This window comes from Neolamprologus brichardi, chromosome 8 (genome assembly GCF_056152115.1).
Source record: "Neolamprologus brichardi isolate AB-2024 chromosome 8, ASM5615211v1, whole genome shotgun sequence".
NCBI classification, from domain to species: Eukaryota; Metazoa; Chordata; class Actinopteri; order Cichliformes; family Cichlidae; genus Neolamprologus; species Neolamprologus brichardi.
The window spans coordinates 11,598,480-11,623,076 of NC_142111.1; the positions used below are offsets into that span (position 1 = coordinate 11,598,480).

The 24,597-nt window shown below is 39.0% G+C and overlaps 4 protein-coding genes and 1 long non-coding RNA gene across 6 annotated transcripts; 3 read left to right on the forward strand and 2 right to left on the reverse strand.

Annotated features, from left to right (window-relative positions):
* The first annotated feature begins 2,375 nt into the window (after positions 1-2,375).
* Positions 2,376-4,397, forward strand: LOC148101751 (ferritin, middle subunit). Of its 2 annotated transcripts, none has more exons than XM_087845430.1 (5): positions 2,376-2,510; positions 3,033-3,136; positions 3,258-3,404; positions 3,527-3,652; positions 3,786-4,397. In XM_087845430.1, exons 2-5 carry the CDS (start codon positions 3,035-3,037, stop codon positions 3,933-3,935), a joined length of 525 nt encoding a protein of 174 aa, XP_087701556.1. In that variant the 5' UTR covers positions 2,376-2,510; positions 3,033-3,034; the 3' UTR covers positions 3,936-4,397. The 2 variants fall into 2 exon arrangements, with proteins under 2 accessions (XP_087701556.1, XP_087701557.1); XM_087845431.1 differs by lacking the exon at positions 2,376-2,510 and adding an exon at positions 2,784-2,890.
* A 1,888-nt stretch (positions 4,398-6,285) lies between these two features.
* On the forward strand, positions 6,286-13,054 carry syt5b (synaptotagmin Vb). The gene is made up of 9 exons (XM_006805743.2): positions 6,286-6,448; positions 7,600-7,803; positions 10,494-10,669; positions 10,803-10,901; positions 11,213-11,380; positions 11,602-11,769; positions 11,885-11,999; positions 12,117-12,250; positions 12,341-13,054. Exons 2-9 carry the CDS (start codon positions 7,605-7,607, stop codon positions 12,548-12,550), a joined length of 1,269 nt encoding a protein of 422 aa, XP_006805806.2. The 5' UTR covers positions 6,286-6,448; positions 7,600-7,604; the 3' UTR covers positions 12,551-13,054.
* Positions 7,261-13,518, reverse strand: LOC102785452 (uncharacterized). Its single transcript, XR_437501.2, has 3 exons — positions 13,377-13,518; positions 12,096-12,136; positions 7,261-7,482 (listed from the first exon to the last, which is right to left on the reverse strand). It is a non-coding gene; the product is annotated as an uncharacterized LOC102785452 (long non-coding RNA).
* Positions 13,159-19,147, forward strand: dnaaf3l (dynein axonemal assembly factor 3 like). The gene is made up of 12 exons (XM_006805744.3): positions 13,159-13,185; positions 13,441-13,523; positions 15,045-15,151; positions 15,230-15,323; positions 15,422-15,570; positions 15,745-15,936; positions 16,043-16,165; positions 17,327-17,449; positions 17,567-17,702; positions 17,991-18,105; positions 18,261-18,335; positions 18,545-19,147. The coding sequence occupies exons 2-12, from the start codon at positions 13,442-13,444 to the stop codon at positions 18,684-18,686; spliced, it is 1,338 nt and encodes a 445-aa protein (XP_006805807.2). The 5' UTR covers positions 13,159-13,185; position 13,441; the 3' UTR covers positions 18,687-19,147.
* On the reverse strand, positions 18,760-23,859 carry LOC102785937 (troponin T, slow skeletal muscle-like). Its single transcript, XM_006805747.2, has 13 exons — positions 23,792-23,859; positions 22,587-22,616; positions 22,485-22,498; positions 22,370-22,396; positions 20,824-20,842; positions 20,673-20,730; positions 20,467-20,583; positions 20,241-20,318; positions 20,033-20,146; positions 19,810-19,919; positions 19,591-19,681; positions 19,467-19,507; positions 18,760-19,135 (listed from the first exon to the last, which is right to left on the reverse strand). Exons 2-13 carry the CDS (start codon positions 22,607-22,609, stop codon positions 19,090-19,092), a joined length of 738 nt encoding a protein of 245 aa, XP_006805810.1. The 5' UTR covers positions 22,610-22,616; positions 23,792-23,859; the 3' UTR covers positions 18,760-19,089.
* Between the last annotated feature and the right edge of the window lie 738 nt (positions 23,860-24,597).

The following is a 24,597-nucleotide window of genomic DNA, read 5'->3' on the forward strand; positions in this document are numbered from 1 at the left end:
GGGGGGGGGGGGGGGGAAGCAATGCATGTTTAATGTTGTGAAATATGTTTACTATCTTTAATTGTTTTAGCCGGTGATCATATTGGTAATTGATTTACAGAAAACAAATATACTCACTTGTACAGTTTAGACTTGGTTCAGTTTAGAGCACTCTCAAGCCATTGTTCTGGGAACACAAAAAACAGTGTGTGTACAACACTTTCCTCAGTGCCACCACGCTGCGACTAACTGAAGTTGTCCAACACAAAATTGCTAGCTGCTGGAATGTGTGCCTGATCTGTTGCTGCAGTCTTGGATGTCCGTGAGAGCACCACCTCTAATGCAACTACTCTTGGTGGAAATCTAACTAGACAGAGATACCCAGATTAGTACTCCAACCTGTACTTTAACCATTGTTGAATCAGCACCCTGCTTGTGGCTGTTTCAGCATGGTGCTGCGAGAGTAGCACAGATCTTTAAGGATCAGTAGTAAAGCCAGACAGAACCACATTTAGTCGCGTTATGTTTCTTACTTGTACAGTCCACATCTCATATTAAACATCTTGTATAAATGTGTATATCATAGTGCAGGTGTAAAAAAAAAATCTATTTAAAGGCAAAACCTGTTTTGTTTTTTTTATTTGAGCTCAAAGATGGTTGAGCTTTAGGCCAAGAGTGCGAAGACCTCATGTAATCACAAAATAAAGTAGTAGTATTGACTACTGACTAGTAATGGGCCAGAACATGAACATGGTGAATGTCACAGGTGGTCACAAGGTAGTTTCTAGTGTAGTGCCTATAATCAAATACCCCAGCAGGGTTTGTAGTTTGATGTATTTTATTTTATTTTGATTGATACCTTTATAGTTATAAATGTTACAAATCTGTAAGAGCTTATGTAATATTGAATTAAATGCATCAGTAACAGCACAGTTAGAAATATTGAGTTATTTTTATTACTAATGATTGGAACAAAGTTTGTGTAACATTTAGTTATTTAAACACAACATTTTAGGTCAAGTTAAACAGATGAATATTGCATGCAAGAGTTTTGCTCACCTGCGGGACATCCTCTGAATAATTTATGGACGTTACCTTTACTGGTAACTTTACTGGAACAAGAAAAAACTAAAATCAATGTTGAAAAATATGCAAAGTTGGCCTCATCTTTCATAATTAACCATTTGGGTTGTATGCAAATGTGTAAAAATGTTTTCAAGTATTCAGACAAGAGTTAGCTGTCACTGGGTTTTTATTGATCCTGGAGTATAAGTTAAACAAGCTGCAAAACTAACAGTTGCCTGGTTTTTCTTATCCTTTTTTCTCCCAAAACTTGTATAGTTTCTCTTTACAGACTTTACTTCATGTGAAAGATAAGATCCTGCATATTGTTACATTAAAGAGACTGTTCAAGGCTGTACTTATGGGGAGTCCAAAACACTAATTATTGTCTTAAAGAAGACGCAGCTTAAAGAAGCACTGCGAAGTGATGACAGGAATAAATAGTAGTAGTAGGTCAAATACACATAAAGGAGTAATAATGTCATAAGAAACATGAGAATCAAAACAGACGATGGCAAGGGTGGGGAAAGAACAAAAGGGGCAGAAAGTTAAATGGTAAATGGTAAATGGCCTGCATTTGTATAGCGCTTTTCTAGTCCCTAAGGACCCCAAAGCGCTTTACACTACATTCAGTCATTCACCCATTCACACACACATTCACACACTGGCGATGGCAAACTACATTGCAGCCACAGCTGCCCTGAGGCGCACTGACAGAGGCGAGGCTGCCGGACACAGGCGCCACCGGGCCCTCTGACAAGGATCTAACTTTCAATCTAAACCAGGAAGCGAACTGAAAAAGGACCAGGCCCAAGCTGAAACAGAGAGACACAAGACAAGAGGAACTGGGACAAAGAAAACACTTAGCATATTAGCTTAACTACATGTTTGGCGTGTTTGGATGCCAGGGAATCAATTGCAGTGTACTGTGCAGGGGTATATTAAGAAAACAAATAATCTGGTGAAAACAAAAGTAAAGCTGTAATAAAAGGAAAGCCAGAAAAATATACCAGGTGCAATGGAATAACACAACTGTATATAAATAATCCAAAGAGAGACGTGTCCCGTTTCAATACAGTGGTTTGCAGCAATGAAAGAATGGGGAAACATAAAAATAGAAGTTGTAAAGTTGTAAAGTAGACAGAGAAGGGGAAAAATGTAAAAATAAAGACAGGAAGTGTAGAACAGACGTATAGAAAAAACCTCAAGCCATGAAGTATTTGTATAAAAAAAATTATAATAACTTCTGCTTTCTCTCTCTCGCTCCCTCTCTCTCTCTTCCATTGTGCTCAGGTTAAAACCTCTGCAGGAATCATTCCGACCACAGGGGCGGCGCTGCACTTCAGTGTATCTCTGCCATACAACGACGACGAAGAAGAAGAACCGGACGCTACTTGTGGCGTAAACAATAAACAATTTTGTGCTGGGAAGATAGTGACATTGCGGTCACGTTGGTGTCACAATAAAAGGTAGGTGACACTGACCCGGAATAGATTTATAAAACTTTATTCATAGTCTGGCGCATCTTACGGTATATTAACAAGCACTAAGTTGCTGCAAACGTAGCTAAAGTTAGCTAAACTGCACCCTGATAGCATCAGCAGGTATTTCTTGTTTAAGTGGGTACAAAAAGTGGTGTTTAACCGAGCAACAGTCTTAATAACATGTACTAACGTAACAACCACCTGAACCCAATCGTTTGATGACACACGGCGGCAGTGGGGCAGGTGTTTCTCTGAGCTCTTAAATATCAGTTGCAATGTGTTGCTGGCTGATAAATACGTGCTTCGCTAAAACGAGCGCATTTCACGCGGAACGTCTTTGCTAGTTTGAACCCGAGGAAGAGGTGGTAGGAGATATTTAACTTTCTTTTGGGCTTACTTCTACTACGAAGGAGAAATCACTCATTGTTGGCACTTTTCTCTATTGTTCTTTCTGTCTTTTAAGCACAACACTAGCTGCATTCGTTGCTTTCTTTTTCTGTGTTGTAGACATGCAGTCTGCGGTGAAACAAAACTTTCATGCAGAAACTGAAGGAGATGTCAACAAACTCCTCAACCTGAAGTTAAATGCATCCTACGCTTACCTTGCCCTGGTATGATTCTTGTAATTGTAACACTAATACCTAGCAGTATAGTACCTGTATGTCTCATAAACTGTACTATATTTTTCTAGATATCATTATTGTTTTCTTTTGTTTTGTTTCTCTTTTTTAGGGTATGTATTTCGACAGGGATGATGTTGCTTTACCAAACTTCTCCAGTTTTTTCCTGGAGCGTTCAGCCAAAGAGAGGGAACAGGCTGAGAAGCTGTTGGAATATCAGAACATGAGAGGCGGACGAATTTTGCTTCAGAACATCTCTGTATGTCCCAAATGTTATGGGTGTCATTTTAAAGATGTTGTTGTTGAGATGGGTGTATTTGTTGGTACACACTACTTTTTTTTTTTTTTTTTTTCCAACAAAGTGTTAACATTTTGTTCTAGAAACCAAGTAAAGAAGACTGGAAGGATGGTCTGGATGCAATGACCTTTTCCCTGGAATACCAGAAAACCTTAAATACACGTATCCTTGATGTGCACCGCAGAGCTGGCAGCCATACTGATCCCCATGTATGTCTGGGGTTTTTTAATATCTAAATATAATTCTTGTGCTATTAACACAAGAAGTATATTTGGTCTAGAATATTTACGAGTGTCATAGTATGAATTATTTTACCACTTACTCATCTAACTTCTCTTGTAGCTGTGTGACTTCCTCGAGCAGCACTTCCTCGTCGACAGCCATGACACCATCAAGAAGCTGGGCGACTACATTGGCAGTCTCACCCGGATCACTGCGTCTGAGACGACTGGTGCTATGGGAGAATACCTCTTTGACAAGCACACTCTGTAAAAGGTCCTGGGAAAACAGTGGAAAAGGTCCACATTTCAAAATATACAGAGATAGACAAAGGCAATAATCCACACTGTACGTCCTTTCCCATTAAAACTTTACAAAATTGTTACAGTCAACCACAGGTATTATCCAATTGCACTAGACCAAGTTAAATCAAAATGCCTCAGTTTTTCTTATAAAGAAAAGAAATTCAAATGTGTTGGGGAAATTGTTCTCATAAATGTGGTGCTAAACACTACCGTTTTTCTAAGCTGTTACAATGAGTAACTTGTTCGTGTGGATTCCGTTTTTTTTTTTGTTGTTGTTGTTGTTTTTTGTTTGTTTGTTTATTTTATCATGTGTGAAACATTCCATTGTCATGTTTCAACCCACAGAACATTTTTATGAATGAAAAATTTTTGAAGAAGAAAAACAAATGGACATTTCAAACATTCAATAAAGTCTCGTTATGCTGACAAATCTCTTGTTTGTCTTTAAAAGTCAGGTTCATGTGTGTAACTGTTATTTTTCAGTTGCTCTGACAGGTAGTTATCTGACTCGTCACAATGTCTGAGCATATTATCTAGGTCACGTCTGCACGAGATAACAGTGGGCACATGCTTACTCCCAGTGGGGTGGTGCTAACACTGGGCTGCTGGAGAGTTTGTGGTTAACGATTTCCAAGCGGCTTCTTGGTTAATTATCTGACGGCAAAGATAAGTCATGTGACTTACGTCAGAGTGGATCCCACACAGGCATGGGTCTTAGGCTACGTCCACACCTCAACGGGTATTTTTGAAAACTGAGCTTTTTCTATGCTTTTGAGCCTTTAGTCCACACAAAAACTGCATTTTCGATCACTGAATGCTGATATTTTTAAATACTCCTGCCATGGTGAAGATTTTTGAAAACTCTGTTTTTGCGTTTAGGTGTGGACGAGGAAAACAGATTTAGTCACATAATGCCAAAGGTGTGCACCTTGACGTCATGCTGTGCGTCACATTGTTTACATGAGATGAATTTCTACAGTGGTGGATATGGACAAAATGCTGTTGATCTTACTATCTGCAGTTTTTACACGGTTACATATGCATACTCAATTACTGTCACTCCATTTAGAAAGACAGAGGCATTAGAGTGAACTTCTCCATTCAACAGATGCTCTCACAACGCAAATCCCAACGTCGTCTTCAGGTTTGAATATTTTTTCTGTATGCATTTTGTTCATTCCTAAGTTGTGAGTCTACACAACAGCCAAAATAACTGTCTTTGGTTACTAATATTTGAAATGATGAAGGCACTTGAAAAGTAACACAAAATTAGTTGCCTTTCCAGAAAAACAAAAACTTTTCAGAAGTACTCAAGGTTTGCATAAAACCCTGTTTACTCTTTTCCTCCCAGGCTTCTAGACTTCTGATTGGCCATTTCTACACGGTTAGGATTTGGCATGTTCTTCACAGTGTTTGACTGCGTCTTTTGGTGTTTACATGTGGACTGAGGTATTTTTTCAAAACCACATGTGTGGATAGAATTTATTTTGAACTAAAATGGAAAATTTTTCTTTTCAAAAATACCTGTGTACCTGTGGTCGTAGCCTTACTCTGTTCAAGTGTCATTTTGGTTCTAGTGGTTTGAGGTAGAACACTTGACAGACAGATTAAGAAACCACAAGGGTTTGCACAGATTTTCCCAGGTTTTCACCAAGTGTGAAAACATTTGTAACTTGTGTTTGTGTGGTTTAATGTATTGCAACATAAAATGTATTTTTTATTAATAAAATATCCTGAAATGCAGAGTTATTTTAAGTGCCTGCCCTAACTCTATGTAAGGCAATTATGTCATGCTCATCTGTGCCCCCCACCCCCCAACAAAACAAAGGCATATATAAATATCCGTGGGGATTACTGTTTACAGTTTGATAAATATGTGTATGTGTTTTGTACAGTAAAATGGCAGGCTAAAAGGATGGGAAACTACATATCCACACATACATGCACAATATCCACTCGCAGTACAAGTTGTTGTTGGACGATCGACTGCGAGGGCAGCTATGCTGAGGAGATTAGTGAAGGGCTGGATGTACTACAATCTCTTGAGTCTAATGGATAAACACTGCCATCAGTGTAATAAACAGTTTTCCCCTGCCGCAAGGAAAAGCTTTGAATACTTCAACATGTTAAATTTACCAACCCTGCAACTACAACACAATAAAAGGTGAATGATGGTCTATATTTTTCTTTAGTCAGACGTAAAGCAACAGATGTGTTGTCTGCCTTCTAATATCAGTTGGAGGGGGGGGGGGGGGGGGGGAAGTGGGGGGATTAAATGACAACATTTCTCTAGTGATTTGCCAGTGCTTTAGCTTTGGTGGAAAGGGTTGCAGGGAGCCTGCCAGTTCTAGTCAACAGCATACCCAAGGATTGATAGGTGTGCAGGGTCTTCAACAGGCCAGAGGAAAAGCTACAAGAAAGACACCGAACTAGAAGTTGCCTCCTTTTGGTGTTGACAAAATTAAAGGGAGATATCGACAGGTAAGATAAATATTCAGTAAAATTTCAAACACTGTTGTTATGATTAAGTGGAACAATCCTAAAAAAAGGGTCTAAACTGAGGAGAAAAATATGCTGTGTTTCTGTGTGTGTATATTCTTCCTGTTGGCTTTAAACAAACCAATTTATCCTCCTAGGACCTGGCGTCCACATATGTGGACATCACATTTTGGGTTATTTAGACCAAAATACTCAATTTTGCTCTACGAGGGCCTGATATCCACTTACAAGGACATTATACTGCTACTGTTCTATCAAAATTTTAAACGAATATCCTCATATGTGGCTCTTATTTTTCTTAAAAACAAAAATAAGGTTAAAAAAAAAAATCTGGTAATTCTTTGTTTTTACATTCATCGTGCCCCAATATGCCAAATATCAAAGAGAAATTAAAAATGCATGCCGTGTAAGAGTTTGGGTCTTAGGAGGTTAAAGGACCACTAATATTGCAAATGCTTCATTTTACATACTTTAGTTTCCTATTAGATGTCACATCGTGTTTTAAATTTTAATAAATGTCCTTCAGTGATCATTTAATTCCATTAAGTTATATTTAATTTCAATGTTCAATTATTAAACACAGTAAATGGGTGCAGTAAAAATTACTTTTACTGCCATTTTTGTTTGCTTTTAAAATGGAAATACAGCTCTTAATAACTATTTATTAAAAAATCAGTTTTTTCCAAAAGTTGCCTGTGTTCCACTAAACCTCATTTAAATATTGTTCTAAACAGTCAATATGACAGAAACAGTGGCTTTATGCAAGGCAAACCAAAGGATGATACCAACCCCTATTTTTTAAAGCTTTGAGAATCTGTGGTTTTGGATTAATATTGTAGAGGCATAGTTTAATCCAGTCCACAGCAGAGTCAGTGATGAGAGAGAAATGGGGATGGGCTGAACGTGGGAGTGAAAGCGTGGGCCACGAGATGGAGGAGAGCATGAGAGTAACAGAGGGATTAGGGTCAGCCATGTTGAGCATCTGGCTTAGAGTTGTCCTATGCTCTTCAACCTTCCTGCAACACATTAACACAGGGATTACACAGCATGCATGTAAAGTTGTGTTATCATTCAATGTGGCAGCCAACTTAAAAACAGCGTGAATAACTGTAGTAATTCTAATGTTTTGGCAGCTGACATGAGGCTGGTCGGTGCTGGGGTTCGAGTCCGGAGGGCCGCTGAGCCGTCTGAACCAGAATCGGAGGAAACAACAGAGCCTGCTCATCATGAGCACTCTCATTCAGAACACCATGAGCACTCACATACAGAACATCACCCTGGGCACGACTACAACCACATGAAGGAAAAGTTCATGAATGAGCTGAGTCATCTGTCAAGTAAGCTACTGCCACAATCTGCAAAATGATACAGAAATCCATAAACCAGTGATGACGTAAACTAACTGGGGAGGAAACTATCCCTGTGCAGAATTTACATTATGTCAAATTTATATTTATCAAAGGGATTTATAATTTATTTATCGAAAGGAGCCAGCTGAGGAGGTTCGGGCATCTGATAAGGATGCCTCCTGGGTGAGGTGCTCCGGGCATGTCCCACCGGGAGGAGGCCCCGGGGCAAACTCAGGACATGCTGGAGATATTATATCTCTCAGCTGGCCCGGGAATGCTTTGGTGTTACCCCGGACAAGCTGGAGGAGGTGGCCAGGGAGTAGGAGGTCTGGGCTTCTCTGCTTAGGCTGCTGCCCCTGCGACTCGGCTCCAGATAAGCAGAAGAAGATGGATAATATTTATCAATGAATTTACCAGTTATGTTTAGGAGTTATGTTCATAGTCTTCCATAAAAGTTCAAGCTACTGTAGATGTAAAGAGAAATTTCCAACACTAAATTGCTCTTTTTAACATAAGTGATGTGGTATAAAGAATGATTTCAAAGAACGTCAACAGTTTAAGTGTTTATGCCTACAATGACAGAACACGAAAACGTGCTTCTGAGTCATTATGCCAAGAAATGAAGAACTACTGCTTATGATGCTAAGAGTAAAGCATTTAATGAGCTTCTGCGGTTGGTGGAGCAACTAGTGGTGGCTGTGGGTTTACAGACTGTTATTATCTCAATGCTGACATGTGTATTATTGACATAACACAACATTAGCAAAACATAGATAGTGCTTAAAATATAATTTTGAGAAAGTTTTAGTTATTGTGGTAAAAAGAAGAAATCATGATTTATTTTGACATTATGCATTACACCTTTGTCTCCGAGCTCATGAACAGATGTTAATGTCTGAAGGGGAATTGATATGTTTTGCTTTTACTTTCTGAAATATATTTACTGTTACGGTGGCAGATACTCATAAACAATCATGAGCAAAGTCTGAAAAAATGAGGTAATCACATATAAATAACTGTGAGTTATTTGACCTATTTCAGATCAAACATAAACTAAGCCTCTGCGCAAAGGCCCAGTATTACATTTTTTTGAAATTTAAATGAGGCATCCACTACTCTAAGAATGCATTCCAGTGCAGAAATCTTATGCCATCTCTAATTTACTCATATGTTGCTTGGAAAATGGGAAATGGATTCACTGATTATTGAAACACGTGGAAACATAGATAAACTTTTTTGCCTCATAAATTATATGAGGCAAAAATCAGGCTTTGTACAATTCTAAAGAGCTTGAAAGGTAATATTTAATATGAACACCTTAATTCTGCAACATAGTCTGAACTCTCTTAAGCAGCTTTCTTGTAATTTCCTAAGTAGTCTTCAGAAATAGTTCTCTAGGCTTCTTGAAGGACATTTAAAGCTCTTCTTTGGAAGTTTGCTTCCTTTAGTTCTGTTCTCTGTCAAGACGATCCCACACTGCTTCAATAAAGTTGAGGTCTGGGCTCTGGGGAGGCCAGTCCATGACTGAGAGGGCTCCATTGTGTGTGTGTGTGTGTGTGTTATGCTGGAAAAACAAAGTCTTTCCAGATGGTACTGCATGGGTGATCAAAATCTCCAAGCACATTTTTGCATTCATAATTCCATCAGTTTTGACAAGATCTCCAACACCACTGGTTGAAATGCAGGCCCAAACCATGACAGAACCTCCACTGTGTTTTACAGAGGCCTGTGGACACTCACTTTTGTACATCTCTCCTGACCTCCTTTGTGTATACCAGGGGTGTGGAACTCCAGGCCTCAAGGACTGGTGTCCTGCAGGTTTTAGACCCTGGGTCAACACACCTGACTCAAATGATTAGTTCATTATCAGACTTCTGGAGAACTTTAAGACATGTTGAGGAGGTAATTTAGCCATTTAAATCAGCTGTGCTCGATCAAGGACACATCTAAAACCTGTAAAAATACTATTTTATGCCCATCAAACTGTGTTATCTTTGGCATTTATCTTTGGCATTCATATATTCAACTAAAGAATTCCTTCTTTGCTAACTTATGTGTGTGGACAAAACACTGGTTCATCTATTGTGTTAGTTTTAGTTTTATTTCTTCTTGAATGCAAAAAGGCATTTGTTTGAAAATGCCCAAATACAAGAACTGGACTGAAAATAAGTGAAAAAGAACCCAATGTCCACAGTCCTTCAGAAAGTCTGGAAAACTAATGCTCAAGACCTTGCTGCTCAAAATCGAAAATATCACAAATGAGGGATGGCTCAAAACTTTTGCACACTACTGTAAAAAACAATTAGGTGGATAATAGGTCCCCTTGAACAATATTCTTATAACTGAATAACCTGATACAACTGAACACTGGGGAAAAGTGACTTTCCCTAGTTTTTTTTTTTTTGTAATTTTAAGATATAAAAAAGTTCAAACCTCTTCTTAATGTACGAGATCAGCAAGCTTTTAAAAAACCTTCCATAGAGAGAATTGAAAAGTGAGGATATCAATCTGAAGTTCTGACTCATATTTGTTTGATGAGGTTTTGGTTGTTGTTTCAGCATTGTGTTAGTTCTGTGTATGTTAACAGCAAAGGCAGATCAGAGATTTCCAGCACTTTCTTGATAACCATACTTCTATAACATTCACTGATGAGCCAACCCATATCTCTATTTTGGCAGTTCCCATGTGGGCAGTAGGAGCCATTGTTGTGGTGGTTCTGGTCTTGGTGGCATGCTTCATCTTCTGCATTTTCAAGAAATGCTTTGGTAAAAAGAAAAAGCCAAAGAAAGCGAGGGAGGGGAAGGCAGGTCGCCGCAGAAAGGCAAAGGAAGGTGAAGGAGAGACTGGAGAGAAGGTACGCCTATCACTGTATTATATTATCTTATCTTACCAGCTCAAGAACTACAAGAAAATCAGGTGTGTGTGTGTGTGTGTGTGTGTGTGTGTGTGTGTGTGTGTGTGTGTGTGTGTGTGTTTTAATCTCATAGGAGGGGGAGGTGAAGAAAGAAGGGGAGGAAGAGGAGAAAGAACAGGAAAAGTTGGGTAAACTGGAGTTTTCCTTGGACTACAACTTCACAGATGCTCAGGTAAGTCCTCCGTGGAAACGTCAAAATTCCTACCCTTTTTCTTTTTGACCACTTAAACCACTTCAGATCAGTTCTGTCCAGATATATTAAAGTTCTGTATTTTTAAGTATTTCTATTTCATCTACCGGAACCAAATTCCTTGTATGTGTCTGCACATATACTTGGCCAATAAACACGATTCTGATTCATTTACAGTTTAGTTTAGATTTTTATTCCAGATACCTAAAACGTTTTTCTCAACTAGTTTTAGTCTTTACTTATAGATAACTCTAATAACATTGATTCTGACACTTGATCTCTTTCCTCTAAAGCTCATCGTGGGTATCCTTCAGGCTCAGGACCTTGCCGCTATGGACATGGGGGGGACTTCAGACCCCTATGTCAAAGTTTTTTTGCTGCCAGATAAAAAGAAGAAGTACGAGACCAAGGTTCAGCGCAAAAACCTGTGCCCTGTTTTCAACGAAACTTTCATCTTCAAGGTACTACTTGTACTTGTCGACTTGATGCTGTCAGGGTTTTGTCTTTGTCACAGCTCGAGTTGGTGCTTCGGGCTGTTGCTTTTCACGCTTCGCTGGGCACAAGTCTCCACTTCCTCTTCAGACTTTTCTTCCCCTTAATCAACCTCAACCTGTCCCTTCCCCCCAAAATACCAATGCAGTATGTTTTGAAATGTCTGTTATCATTTTCCCCCTCTTTTTAGATTCCATACGCAGAGCTGGGTGGAAAGACTTTGGTGTTGCAGGTTTTTGACTTTGATCGATTCTCCAAGCATGACATGATCGGTGAAATAAAGATTCCCATGAACAGTGTTGATTTGGGTCAGCCAATGCAACAATGGAGGGACTTGGAGAGCGGTGAGAAGGAGGAGGTATGATGTACTGTATCTTTGTTTAAACATATTTCAGCTCTTCAACCCTTCAATGCTAAACATCTGGATAATAACCCTTTTTCAATATTCTCTTCACAAAATTTTATGCCAGCAGGAAAAACTGGGTGATATCTGCATCTCATTGCGCTATGTACCCACTGCCGGGAAACTGACAGTGAACATCATGGAGGCAAAGAACCTTAAGAAAATGGATGTTGGAGGTTTATCAGGTAATCAGGCCTCATGATTTTATCAGTCAAATAAATGAATAAATAAATCCCCAAGTATCATAAGGAATTGAAATAGACATGCATGATGCAACTCACCTTCACTTCCTCTTTCAAAAGACCCATATGTGAAGATTGTTCTGCAACAAAATGGGAAACGGATTAAAAAGAAGAAGACAACAGTAAAGAAAAACACACTCAATCCTTATTTTAATGAGAGTTTCAGCTTTGAAGTCCCCTTTGAGCAAATACAGGTACCTTTTATTACCGGTAATCAGTTTTGAAACACCAAGCACTGTGTGGACAAGCTTGTCTGGGTCATTTGTATTTCTTTTGCCTTTCAGAAAGTGCAGGTTGTCATCACAGTATTCGACTACGATAAACTTGGAAGCAACGACCCCATTGGAAAGACCTTTATGGGTTATGGAGCTACAGGAGTCGGACTGCGCCACTGGTCAGACATGCTTGCCAATCCCAGACGTCCAGTAGCCCAGTGGCATACTCTTCTGCCTGAAGAAGAAGTAGATGCAGCACTCAAAGCAAAACCTCGTTAGAGTCACACCTGAGTAGTGACTGCTGCCAATATGCTACTTGTTGTTAAACCCGAAGTTTTCTTAATTTTTATTTTCTCCTTTCCATTTTTTTTTTCCTTTAAGACACTTTATTGCGTGTGTGTGTGTGTCTGTAGGTGTGTATATATGCACCTGTCAAGCAATGTTTGATATTTGGCTGTTATTAAAACCTTGTCTCCCCATATTTACCTCATACCATAAACCAAAGTGATTGTCTTTATAAGCCTAGAAACCACATATCTGTAAATGTGCATCTCTTGTGTAGGCCCATGCAAGGTTATGTTAAAAATTGATGAAAGAGAGTTTATTCACATAATTACTCAATGATGTGAACTTTGTTGTTTTTTAATGTATTTTGGGCCTTTTTGCTCACTTTCTAGTGTTGTGGTGCAATAAACAAATAAACCTACAATGGAATGTTTCACATTAATGCTCAGTTTCTTTTAATAAAATGAATAAACTTTAACAATTAAGGCACTCATAGAAGAGCGTACTGTGTAATTCGTTCTTTTCACCAGTAGATGGTGTCTACGTAGCCAAAAGTGTTGCCTAGCAACAGAACCCAAACTTACTTTCAGCTTCACACTTTTTACAGCTGTCGTCAAAGAGTCGGTCAGGTGAGGTTTAACAAACAGTTTTTGATATTATCTAAGGTTTTTTAGTTACAGAATTAAAGTCAGAGACACGCTTGTGCGTTTGAGCAATAGCTGTATTTTCAGGGCACCATTTAAAAGGTCTGTAGCAGTTGGTTAGCATTAGTTGAACTAAGCTATTTTATATTTTTACGGCTTTGTGGTCCCTTGCCTACCGCCGTTTGTTTTGTCTTGACGTAAACCAACGGGGTGCACGCCTTCGTTTGCCTTTCTTTGCAGTATGAGTGCTGGACGGACATCTGAGGGTGCGGGTTGCATCACTTGGTGGGGCTTCAGTCCTGCACGCGACCTGCTCCATATCGGTAAGAGTCTTGACTGCACGAGGATCCTATGAGTGGGCCCGCGCACGTGCGTCAGAGCAGATAAAGGATTGTATGAGTTGCTTTGATGTTTTTCAAGAGTATTCATTTATTATGCTGCGTTGAGTGCATTTAAAAATAGACAGCCACGTTTTAGTTTCACACACATAAATACACAATACACGTGTGATATCTCAAAATTAGGTACAGTCAGTCGGGGGTTTTATTTTTAGGTTTTTTTAATAGAAAAAATAATGGTGTACTCATAAATGTAGATTTATTAGTGTGCAATTCTAAATTTATTTTAAATTCTAACAAATAAAGAATTAAAGCATTAAAAATACATAGTGTAAGATGTCATGTTGCCTCTTGAATACAGTGATCCTGATGGACTGTTCTGCCTGATCTTATGTATGTGACCAGAGAATTGCCACATATGTCTTATATCAGAGACAGAAAAGAAGTTAATTCTCAGGAGTTCATGTGCTGAGGAGGCAAGTTTTAATTAATGTTTGCACCTTCATACTCAAGATATGAAGAGTCTTTTTATTATCTGAGAAGGGATCCACTTCAACAAAGAAGTGAAAGCACAAAAAGAGACAACACAATCAGCATCTGAATAAAAGTTCATCCTCTTCCTCCTCTCAAGCCTCATCTCCTGAACTGAAGTCAGGAAGATATGCATAAACATGCTTATTTATTCCTGATATTGCCGCAGTTACTAATCGTCAGCAGATTAAACATGCGACCCTCCTGTCTCTGGACAGCTGATAATGAACCAGCTAAACAAAAACACCAGCTGGTTATAAACTAGCATTGTGCTAGCTAATGGTAGGCCTCAGAAGTACATTTCCTCCCAATAAACTGTTTGATTACATTCTCACATTGCATGAGAGTCCAACAATTCTGGATCCGCTTAAAAGAAAGTTTCACTAATGCCAGCTAACAGCAGCTAACAGAGGCAAAAATAGCACTGATGATCAATCTTTTGTCACATTATAATTGGTGTTTATCACAGTTGGATCTTGGAATTGATGCCAATATTTGAGTGAAGATGAGGCTGAAATGATTTAAAGACTGTAAAACAACTAAATGCATTTTTCAGTGAGTTTTTTGGTGCAGCTGTAGACAGTTTGTTTTCTGAACATTTTGCGGAAATTTGTTCAAAGATTGAAATTTGACATTTGAAAGGTATGGTGTCTGATCCTTGACATATTTTCCACTCAAAATCACACAAATCAACCTCGGTAAGTCGACCGAGTACTGGATACACGCAATGGATCAGCAAACTGTGTCATCCGTCAGTCGTGTTTTATCATCTGATACTGTATCCTACACTGTGTCTCTGTCAACTCTGTCAGTATCACAGGTCCATCAGTAAACATCTGAGCTGTTTCTCCAGATTTTTATATTCAGTTTCTATCACCTACAGTTTGTCCCTGTCAGGTTAAATGTACTGAGGTTCCTTATCCAGCAACAGAAGCATAATATGTGTTCTCTCTCCCTGTCTCTTTCTCTTACTAGGCCCTAAAAGATGTGAAGGGGAAACGAATGTTTTACTGGTGGGCAGTGGAGATCCACGACATATTTTAAAGACCATTGCCGGTTTGCAAGACAAACAAAGTGTCCATGTGAGCCTAAGTCTTTTTAAACTGCAAATGGCTAACAATACTTTGAGCTACAAATAACTACTTTTTGCCACACTGCAGATATGGGTGATAGAAAACAACATGGAGGTGGTTGCTAGACAGCTGCTGCTCCTCTACCTGGCACTGATTCCCCAGGACAGCATGGGGATTAATGGTACGTGGGAGTTGGATAAATTATTCATTTTATTAAAGCAAGATGTGTTGTTGTCCATAAACCAGTGGGGTTTTTAAATCCTTATTTTAAATCTTTAGAGAAGACCGAAGTTTTCCTAGATGTGTTTGGAAACGCAGAAATCCGCAGTCCGGCAGAGGAAGTACTGCAACGTGTAGCATCACAACTTTCTCTGTCTGTTACTGAAACGATGACAACGCATGCCTGTCTGAACACAACTCTCCTTAAGGTACAAACATCTGCTGAAGGAGCTTATTTTTACCTAAACAGCCAGACATTGCAGCTTGCTCAGTATAACCTGTAGTGCACTGCACATAATCATTAAAATTTGTAAGTGTAAGTGCTTTACACATTCAGAAAAAGCTTCCAAATTTTATTCACTGAGTATGGACACTTTTTACAGTTTAAGGAGCGAGACGAACTGGACAGGATATTTAAGTCATGGATCCAAACTCGGTCTTCATCACCAGAGCATCCTGCTCCTATCATGTCCAAAGCTTGGGATTATCGAGTCAGGCAGCACCTCGGGACACGCTATGACTCCAAGAAGGGCTGCTTTGACTGGGATCTTACAATGAAGCTTCATGAGAAAGGGGTATCTGAGTAGTTTCTGCCCATTCCTCTGGTGTGGCCAGAGATTTTGCAAATAAAAAGTTGGACAAAGAAATTCAAATATATGTTTGTGTACTGGTTGTCTGCAGTGTCGCGTCATCAACAGACAGCAATACATGCGATGGAGGGAACAGGGACTGGCATTCGAAATGAGGGAAGGCGTCTATCAAATAACTAATCCTAGTTTGCTGTCTTCAAGAGTCTTTAGTCGGGTAATTACATATTGGTTTTTTCTACATCGCTCTTCTACAGTGCCGTGAATAAGAATTTTTCCCTTCAATGATTTTTTTTTTTTGTCACGTGTTTCACGTTTGGGATCATTAAAGAAATCTTAATATTCGACCAAGATACACTGTGTGGATAGAATATGCAGTTTTTAAATTATGATTTCATTTATTAGGAGGAAAAAAACCTATCCAAACATGCCTGGCCCTGCTTGAAAAAGTAATTGTCCTCGTATTATTTTAATTCAGCCACTGGAGGATTTTAAGTATGAACAGACTTGTTTAAAGCTTGTCAAAGTAACTCAGTCTGATTTTAGTCCAGACAAACTTTCCAAAAAGTTCAGCTTTTGACTCATCATTAAGATGTTTTTTGGCAAACATGAGAAAAGCCTGTTCTTTTTGGTCAGAAGTGGTTTTCATCTCGGGGCTCCTATGGATGCCATTTCTGCTTAGTCTCTTTCTTATTGTTGAATCATGAACTCTGACCTTAACTGAGGCAAGTGAGCCCTGCAGTTCTTTAGATGCTGTTCTGGGTTTTTTGTGCCCTCTGGATGAGTCATCGATGTGCTCTTGGAGTAATTTTAGTAGGCTGGCAAGGTTCAACCTGTTTCATGTTTTGTTCATTTGTGGATAATAAGGACTGTAACTGTGGTTCACTGGAGTCCCAAAGCCTAAACAAAATCTTTGTAACCATTTGTAGATGATAGATAGAGAAGCCTGCTCTATCTATCACTTAAACAGAACAGACAGGTTCTGTTTAAGTGATTTCATGATCCAGCAGGTCTGGCATTAATCAGGCCTGAGTGTGAAGGAGAAGAAATTGAACTCAGCCTTCTAAAGAATGTGGTTATCACAGTTCATTCATGATTCAACAAAAGGGGCAATGCCTTTTTCACACAGGGCCAGATAGGTAAGTATAATGTTTTTTTTCCCCTAATAAATAAGACCATCATTGAAAACCTGCATTTTGTATTTAGTCGGGTTATCTTTGTATTATATTTAAAATGAGTTTGCTGAACTGAAACATGTAAGTCTGACAAATGTGTGAAAAACCATATTAAGAAATCAGGAAGGGGCCAGCTACTTTTTCACTTCACTGTAAACAGTAAGTTGACGAAGGAAGCTAATTTTGGTCATGTGTCTGTACAGAAAGGAGACAAAGTAGCCATCAGGGGATACTGGGGAGACATTGTTTCTAGTCCTTACCTGTCCTTTGGCATTGAAACTGATGACAAGAGTCTGCTGAAGACACAGAATGGGCAACCCATTAAGGTAAAAAGTGCAAGGTTTTCTGTCTTTTTCTGTCTTCATTGCTGGAATCATTTTGCGCACATCTCTAAACACATTACTGTCTGCCTGTTGTTATCCATCCTGTTCTCACATCCACAGACCGCCCAGGATATCTCTTTTGCAAATCTGCAAGGATTGTTCCAGTCCCTGTCCAGCAGACGGGGCTGCCCTACTACTTCTCAAACATACACCGATGCAGAGGATGACACAGCCATACGGACTGTCAGTATTAAAGGTGAAAGACTATGAATGCTAAAAGGCCTTCAGCTTTAGCTTTGATTAAAACCAGAGTGTAAAACCACTGTGACAAAAAGACCCTTAAAGTGATGTGAAAAGTTGGTTTCTATTTTTATATGTTCTTTCATTTTGTTCTTTTGGACAACTTTAAGAGAAGTTTAAAGGGGAATGAGGTGCTCCAGCTATTTACTGTATTACCTCCTGTCTTAATGCAATATGTTTTGATGTTTCATTTCCAGAAAATAGCAACTAAAACCAGCACTGGGTTTTCTCTAATCCCATTCAGACTTGATGTATCCAAATGGGATCTCTGTCACCTTCCTGCCTTTGGACTCATTTCACAAACTGCCTGAGAAACAGAAATATTCCCAATTCTTCAACACCATTTACTTCTCCGCCAGGTGGATTTTTCTTTAAATGAATACGAAATATATTAAGTCATCTTGAAAAAATATTCCTTTAGCATCCAGTCACCTGGACTGCACACTACTGGTATAACTGCTGACCATGTTTCGTTCTCTGTGTTTTTGCTTCCTTCTCTGCCTCTGCTGTAAAGCTTTGTGCACCAGTTGGGCCCGATGATGAGACAGATTGCAGCACCAGACGCTGTGCTTGTCGTGGAGTTGGCCAAGTGAGGGTTTTTTTAGTAACACAGGGCTCGTTACCATGGCCACCAGGACTACAGTGACTGCCGTGTATCGGCATTTGCATATGGGATATTTTGAGTTTGCCACATATTCCTTATAATTCAATTGTGACACTGTTCTTGAAAGTTAATAGCGACAGCGATTGCCATATTTGGATTCACAGTGCATTCCTGTGTCATTATGTGTGTCTTAGGTACATTTTGGATCTGAATAAAGAGCAAGAAGCTGGCTTTGCAAAGAAAGTAGAGGACATCGCTTTAGAGGCTGGATTTGAACCTTGGCATGAGGGGACCAGTGATGACGTCCATGCCGTCTTCGTACAACAGATAAAGTAGAGGTGTTCGTATCGCAGCATAGCTGTTTACCAAGATGCGAGAGACACTTAGCATAATAAAGCCATACAACAGAGACATTTCACATCTTGTTTATCAGCAGTTTGCAAACCAACTAGGAGGAGCTGTCAGATGCTTCAGATAATAATTCATATTTGTTTGGTAGCAACTGTGAATTAATAATAATATTTCACATCTTGTTTAAATGGAACCATTACAGCAGTTCAAATATATTTATATGTGTATTTTAATAGCCACAAATGTAAGTATAAGTTGATGTATTCAAATAAACCCTACAGGAAGCCATTATTTGAACACTGCAAAGTTACTGGAAGTTTGTCCTGGAACTAGTGAACCATCCTCTTGTTTGTTTATGCTTCCTGTGTGTGTGTCTGTGTGTGTGAGGTCACTTCCAACGTCCTCCAACTTTTCCCTTGCCATGTCCCTTTTTGCTGCATTAAGAAAATAGAAGATTAAAAGGAGATCGTAAACAGTAGTTCACAGAAGATCAGAGAAATGTAAGACAGTAAAGTAGTGCTAGTTCCTCTTTCTGCTCTGTCGCTTTATTTAAATATATTAAATAAAGTATGTGTGTGTGTGTGTGTATCCTGTTCAGAAAGTAGCAAGATCTTAGATTGTTGTGTTTCCTGTGCGTGTGTGGTTGTTGCCAGTGACCTGTGAAATCTTTGCATAGTCAAAGATGTGCAAAGAGTTGATCTACCTACAACCCTGCACTTAGCTCCCTTGTTTTGTGTGTAGATTGAGACAAGCCGTCTGACTCACAATTTCTGAGCGTGTTGGATCCTGTTCAGGAGGACATTGATCTGAAAAAGAAAAAGTACATAAGAATATAATGTCTCCGATTTCTAATATAAAAATCTTAAATATTCCCAAGTAAAGGGCTAACCTCATATTTCTGTCTCTTCATCTTCTCAGTCAGATCAAACTTTTCTGACTCCAGCTGGTGGATCCATTCCCACATCTCCTTGGCTCGCTCTCTAAAACACAAAAGGCATTACAGCTTGTGTCTAAGGCTTAAACAATTGTTTGCCTCAGGCTTATCCAGCTGATATATCTATAACATGTAGCTAAATAAAAATGTAATCCAGTGAAGGCTTTAACTGACCTCAGGCCATCCTCTTTCAGGCTCTCAATTGCCAGTGGCTTGCGTCTTTCTGCCAGTGTCTTCTTTTTGATTTCCCTTGCAGTTTGTCTTTTACCCCGTTTCTGCTCTGCCTGTAAGAAACGACCGCTCTTGTCCAGTCACATCAGCCTAGAAATGCACCTCACATATTTGCAGAATATAGCGGTACGTCTGCCCACAAATGAATCACTTGAATCCCTCTGACCTTTGCTAGGAACCCTCCAAAGTGAGCGCCCATGTTGGAGAGAACTTTCTTCTTCTTGGCCTCATCATCTGCTCTCTTCTTTGCCTCTTCATCCTCTTTCCTCTGCCGCTCCTCCTGAGTTGCATCGTCACTTAAATTATTCTTTTCTTTGTTGGATTATTGATATTTTCATGGAATAAGCAACATATGTGTTAACATAATTCATTACCGCTATCCGTGTCTGTCTATCCCGCTCTTTTTCAGCCCTTACACGCTGCTGCTCAGCTCTTTCTGCCCTCCGGCTTTCCTACATTGAAAAAAAACAACTCTGCTGCTTTACTTTCTATTAGCCTGAATGGTGATTGCACCCTGACAAATCCCTTTTTCATACAAACAAGTGAGGGGAAAATAGACAAACATGCAAAACAAGAAAATAGTATGGGGAAGGGCATTACAATTCTTGCTTTGAGTCCAATCAATTCCTCTTCTTCTTTCTTCCTCTGCTCAAAGTGGACCTCAATCAGTGTTTGTAGTTCCAGAAGATCTTTTTCCATCCTTTTCCTATGGATATCCTAGCATGGGTGAAACTTACTGGGATTACTTACGTTTGGTTTTCGTGTAATGTATTTCTTTTCTTAAACAATGATATTAAGGCACATACATCAAAGTCAACCCTCTCTCCCTCTGGGATTTTTGGTGCAGCGAGTTGCGTAAGTGGCCTGTAAAACCACATGAAGGCGTACTGATTTGTTATGCTTTGTTTTTTACTAATCAAATCATTATCACAGTATAATATTCTTGTATTTTCTTACTTGTATTTGGGCCGTTCTTCTTCAGCATGGCAGCCAGAAAAGTAATGAAACAGTAAATCAGTTATCATCATTATTATTATTGTTATTAGAATAATCAAAAAATACATCTTGAAACAAAAAAGCTTAAGTTAAACCAAGTTTATATCAGACAGGAAGCTGTTTATCTTTATCTTATTCTGGGTGTTGGAACCTCCCTGCAATTCATTTTCATTTACTGTTTGAATCAAGCTGTTTACCCTCTTTAAAGCTCACTTTCTTCATATTGGCAGCCACTAACAAGCAAAAGAGCATGCAGGTGAGTCTCTTGTGCTCACCTCCAGAGATTAAAATGTTAAAGATTCCCACATAGTACACAGCCAAGAGTGGAAATAAATGAAACAGAGGAGTCAAGGAGGCCATCTATGTCCAGCTTGAACAGCCATGATTAAGTAGAGGTGGTGGCCTACGAAACCATTTGTCAGCTACCTGTAACACAGTCTTGAGATCCTTTCCCATGCGACTCAACCCCAACTCACACCTCGACCCATGTGACCTTTATAACTCGTATGGTGAGGGTGGAAAAAAAATTCACAAATGTTACAGATGTTTCTAACGACTCACATGATGAAAGAGCGGTTCAACTCAGGACTCTCTAAACCACCTCCAAGGTGACAGCCCCACCTTTGCCAGCTTTGCCTCTCCAAAGCATGAAATGGACATGCATGCAAAAGTTGTGGTACCGCATGCAAAAGTTGCAGAACCAGAAAGGGGAGATAATATATTTAACCCTGTAAGACCCAACCCATCAGAAAATAGCCAGAAAATTCAGATTTTTTTGGAACTGAGATGTTCTTATTATATTATTTTTTTCTGTATCATGTTTATGATATATTTATTATATATTTTTTGTATCGCATTTGATAAATTGGGCGTGTTTGGCAACTTTTTGTTAACAACAATGTTAATTTTAGACAAAAAAAAGAATTTTGTCCATAACATTTTGAAATTATGGCAAGTATTGATCATGTTGATGTTGATGACATAGAGGTCTCATAAATTCATGTAGCAAATATGATACAAATGGCATTATAGGGTTAAAACCAAGAAGTGGCTAGTGAGCAAGGAATGTATGAAGTACGCTCCAGGTCCTTAATCACCAGAAATAATTAAGCTAGGCGGCTAATGTGTATTTACATGCAAATGTATTAGTAATGTCTGTTTAAATGCTTTCCGATGATTTTCATGTTTGCTTTAAATAAAATATCTCCCTCTGCTGGTGCTGAAGCTTACAGGCTACCTCAACATGCGTGTCCAAATGGACCAGCGCATCTATTACACGTTTTGCCGTGATACTGGATTGTGTACTAAGGTAGTGATTATGGACTACCCACAGAAATACAGAATCAACATGTAAACATTAAGTCAATTACAGGATTTAAATCATATTCACAATTGTGTGGTTGTATTGGGTGTCTCTACTACTGGATTGCTAAAACAGCTGGTAGTTGATGTGTTATCTCCAAGGTATGCTAAATATAATCAACCCACACTGAGCCTTCAGTCTCACCTCCCTCTCCCTGCTCCTCATCTTCTTCTGGAGAAAGAAAGAGTCACAGTCTGATTGAGTTGAGATATGAATTGCAGCTTATATATTTATTAAATGAAAGAATTGCTGCCCTTACCCTCGTGATGCCCTCTAAATCAAAAGGAATTGAAAGAATGCATTAGACATGCCATAAAACACAAGTTAATGAATTAGAACTTTCTGGACTGGATCTACTCACCCGTGTTCATCTAAGTAAGACATGATGACACTGGAAAGACACATAAAAATCAGTGCTATTATGTATAGTTATAATGCACCACACTTCTTTTTCCAAACCTTTGAAATTAAAAAAGCAACATCCAGTGTAAGATTTTACTTTAGGGGATAAGATTAAGTGAAAGGCCATTTGGAGCTAATGATCTAGGAATAGAAGAGGCCAGAGGGACACTGGATTGGAGCAGCATCCAATTACCCAGGATCAGAGTGAGGTAACAGCTGTCCAGTCCATCTTGTTTAATTTGATTTACAAGAGAGAATGTGGGATAGAAAGAGATTAAGCTGGTCGGCTAGCTGCTATTAACACCAGCCAAGTCCTCTATTATCATTTGATCTACGTGCAGTCTCAGTAAATTAAAGGGATCTTTAAATACGTGCGTAGCCTCACAGATATTTTAACCATTACTTCATAGGCTTATGCACATGTGTCACTGTGAGATGTTGCATGAGTACAAAACCACGTTTGACTGATCAAATAGACAAAAACCAACACAGGCAAATTTGGGATATTGAAGTCTCATTCCTATGCAAATGTATGATACTACCTGTTTACAGGCACTGATAAAAGTGTCTACAATACCTCACTGGTCACTTTTAGCAAGGATTTTAAGGTGTAAGTGTGTAAGTCTAGATAAACAAGTATGGACAAAAGGACTGAAGTATTTCAGGAGGATTTCATTGCATTAATTGACCAGCAGAGTTACCGAGGATAACTGGAGCATGTTTATTCTGAGAAATGTTACACTTTTATCATCACCCACTAACACACTGGTGGGTCCAGTATTTAAATACATTACAGAATTGTTTTGATCAAGAATAAACCACTTTTTCACTTCATGAAAATCCCAAACACCAAATGCTGCACACTGGGTGTTTATATTTCACTCAAAATAACCGGAAAAGACACCGAATATAACAAATAAGTCATTTCCAAATCCAAACTCACTAATCTGAGCAAAGTTTTTAGTGTCTTATCATCAAAGTCTTTCCATGTATTTAAAAATGCTTGATTAACAGCTATGAAAAATAGCTGTTAATTTAGCAACACTAAGTTGGACATGTGCTCAGTGGAAACTGTAGTTCGAGCTGATTATCTTATTTAGATGTGGATGGTGCTATAATTTAAATGTCAGTTTAGATATCATAGGAAAAGGTCAAAGTACATACCTGAACAGCAGACAATGATGTTGAAACGAAGAGCAGTAACAAGTGCAGGGGAAACACGGCTTTATGTGGGGTCCTCTGGGCGACAAGGAGGAGTGTGTGTGTGTGTGTGTGTGTGTGTGTGTGTGTGTGTGTGTGTGTGTGTGTGTGTGTGTGTGTGTGTGTGTGTGTGTGTGTGTGAGAGAGAGAGAGAGAGAGAGAGAGTGTGTGTGTTTGTGTGTTATTACTCATACAGTGGAAACAAATGTATTTCCACAGTCTCTGGTTGTTTCACTATTGGTGCATGACGGATGTTATGCCAGGAATTCTCTAAAGTAATGAACATAATACTTAGTGCTTTCTGTTGTGCACCAGTTTGAGCTTAAGACCTTGAGGTCATTTTGAAGATTTTAGGACATTTTGGCAGCTTCTTGCTGTCAGACAAACCTTAAAACAACTGTTGGAGAATTCAGAATTGCTTTGGTGGTTAAACGTAGGTAGAAGTAGGTCAGCATCAGGATATGAAATTTAGTTTTGATGGTTAAGATGAGAAAGGAAGTGGGATCGTGCAATGCCAATAACTGTATTTACATGCTACAAACATGTGAATATGGGTCATAATTTAAAAATAAGGAACAGGGATTGAATGTGGACTATTAGTGGGTATTGAGGGCATAAGCTGAAGTCTGACAGGCAAGAAAATGAGAACAGTGTTTGATGCTGACCTCGCTGTTGAAATTGGAGACACAAAGACAGGGGGCAGGAGCTCAGATGAATAAAAACAGTTTGTCCCAAAATGGAAATAAAGTGTGTTGATTACATTTAGTTTT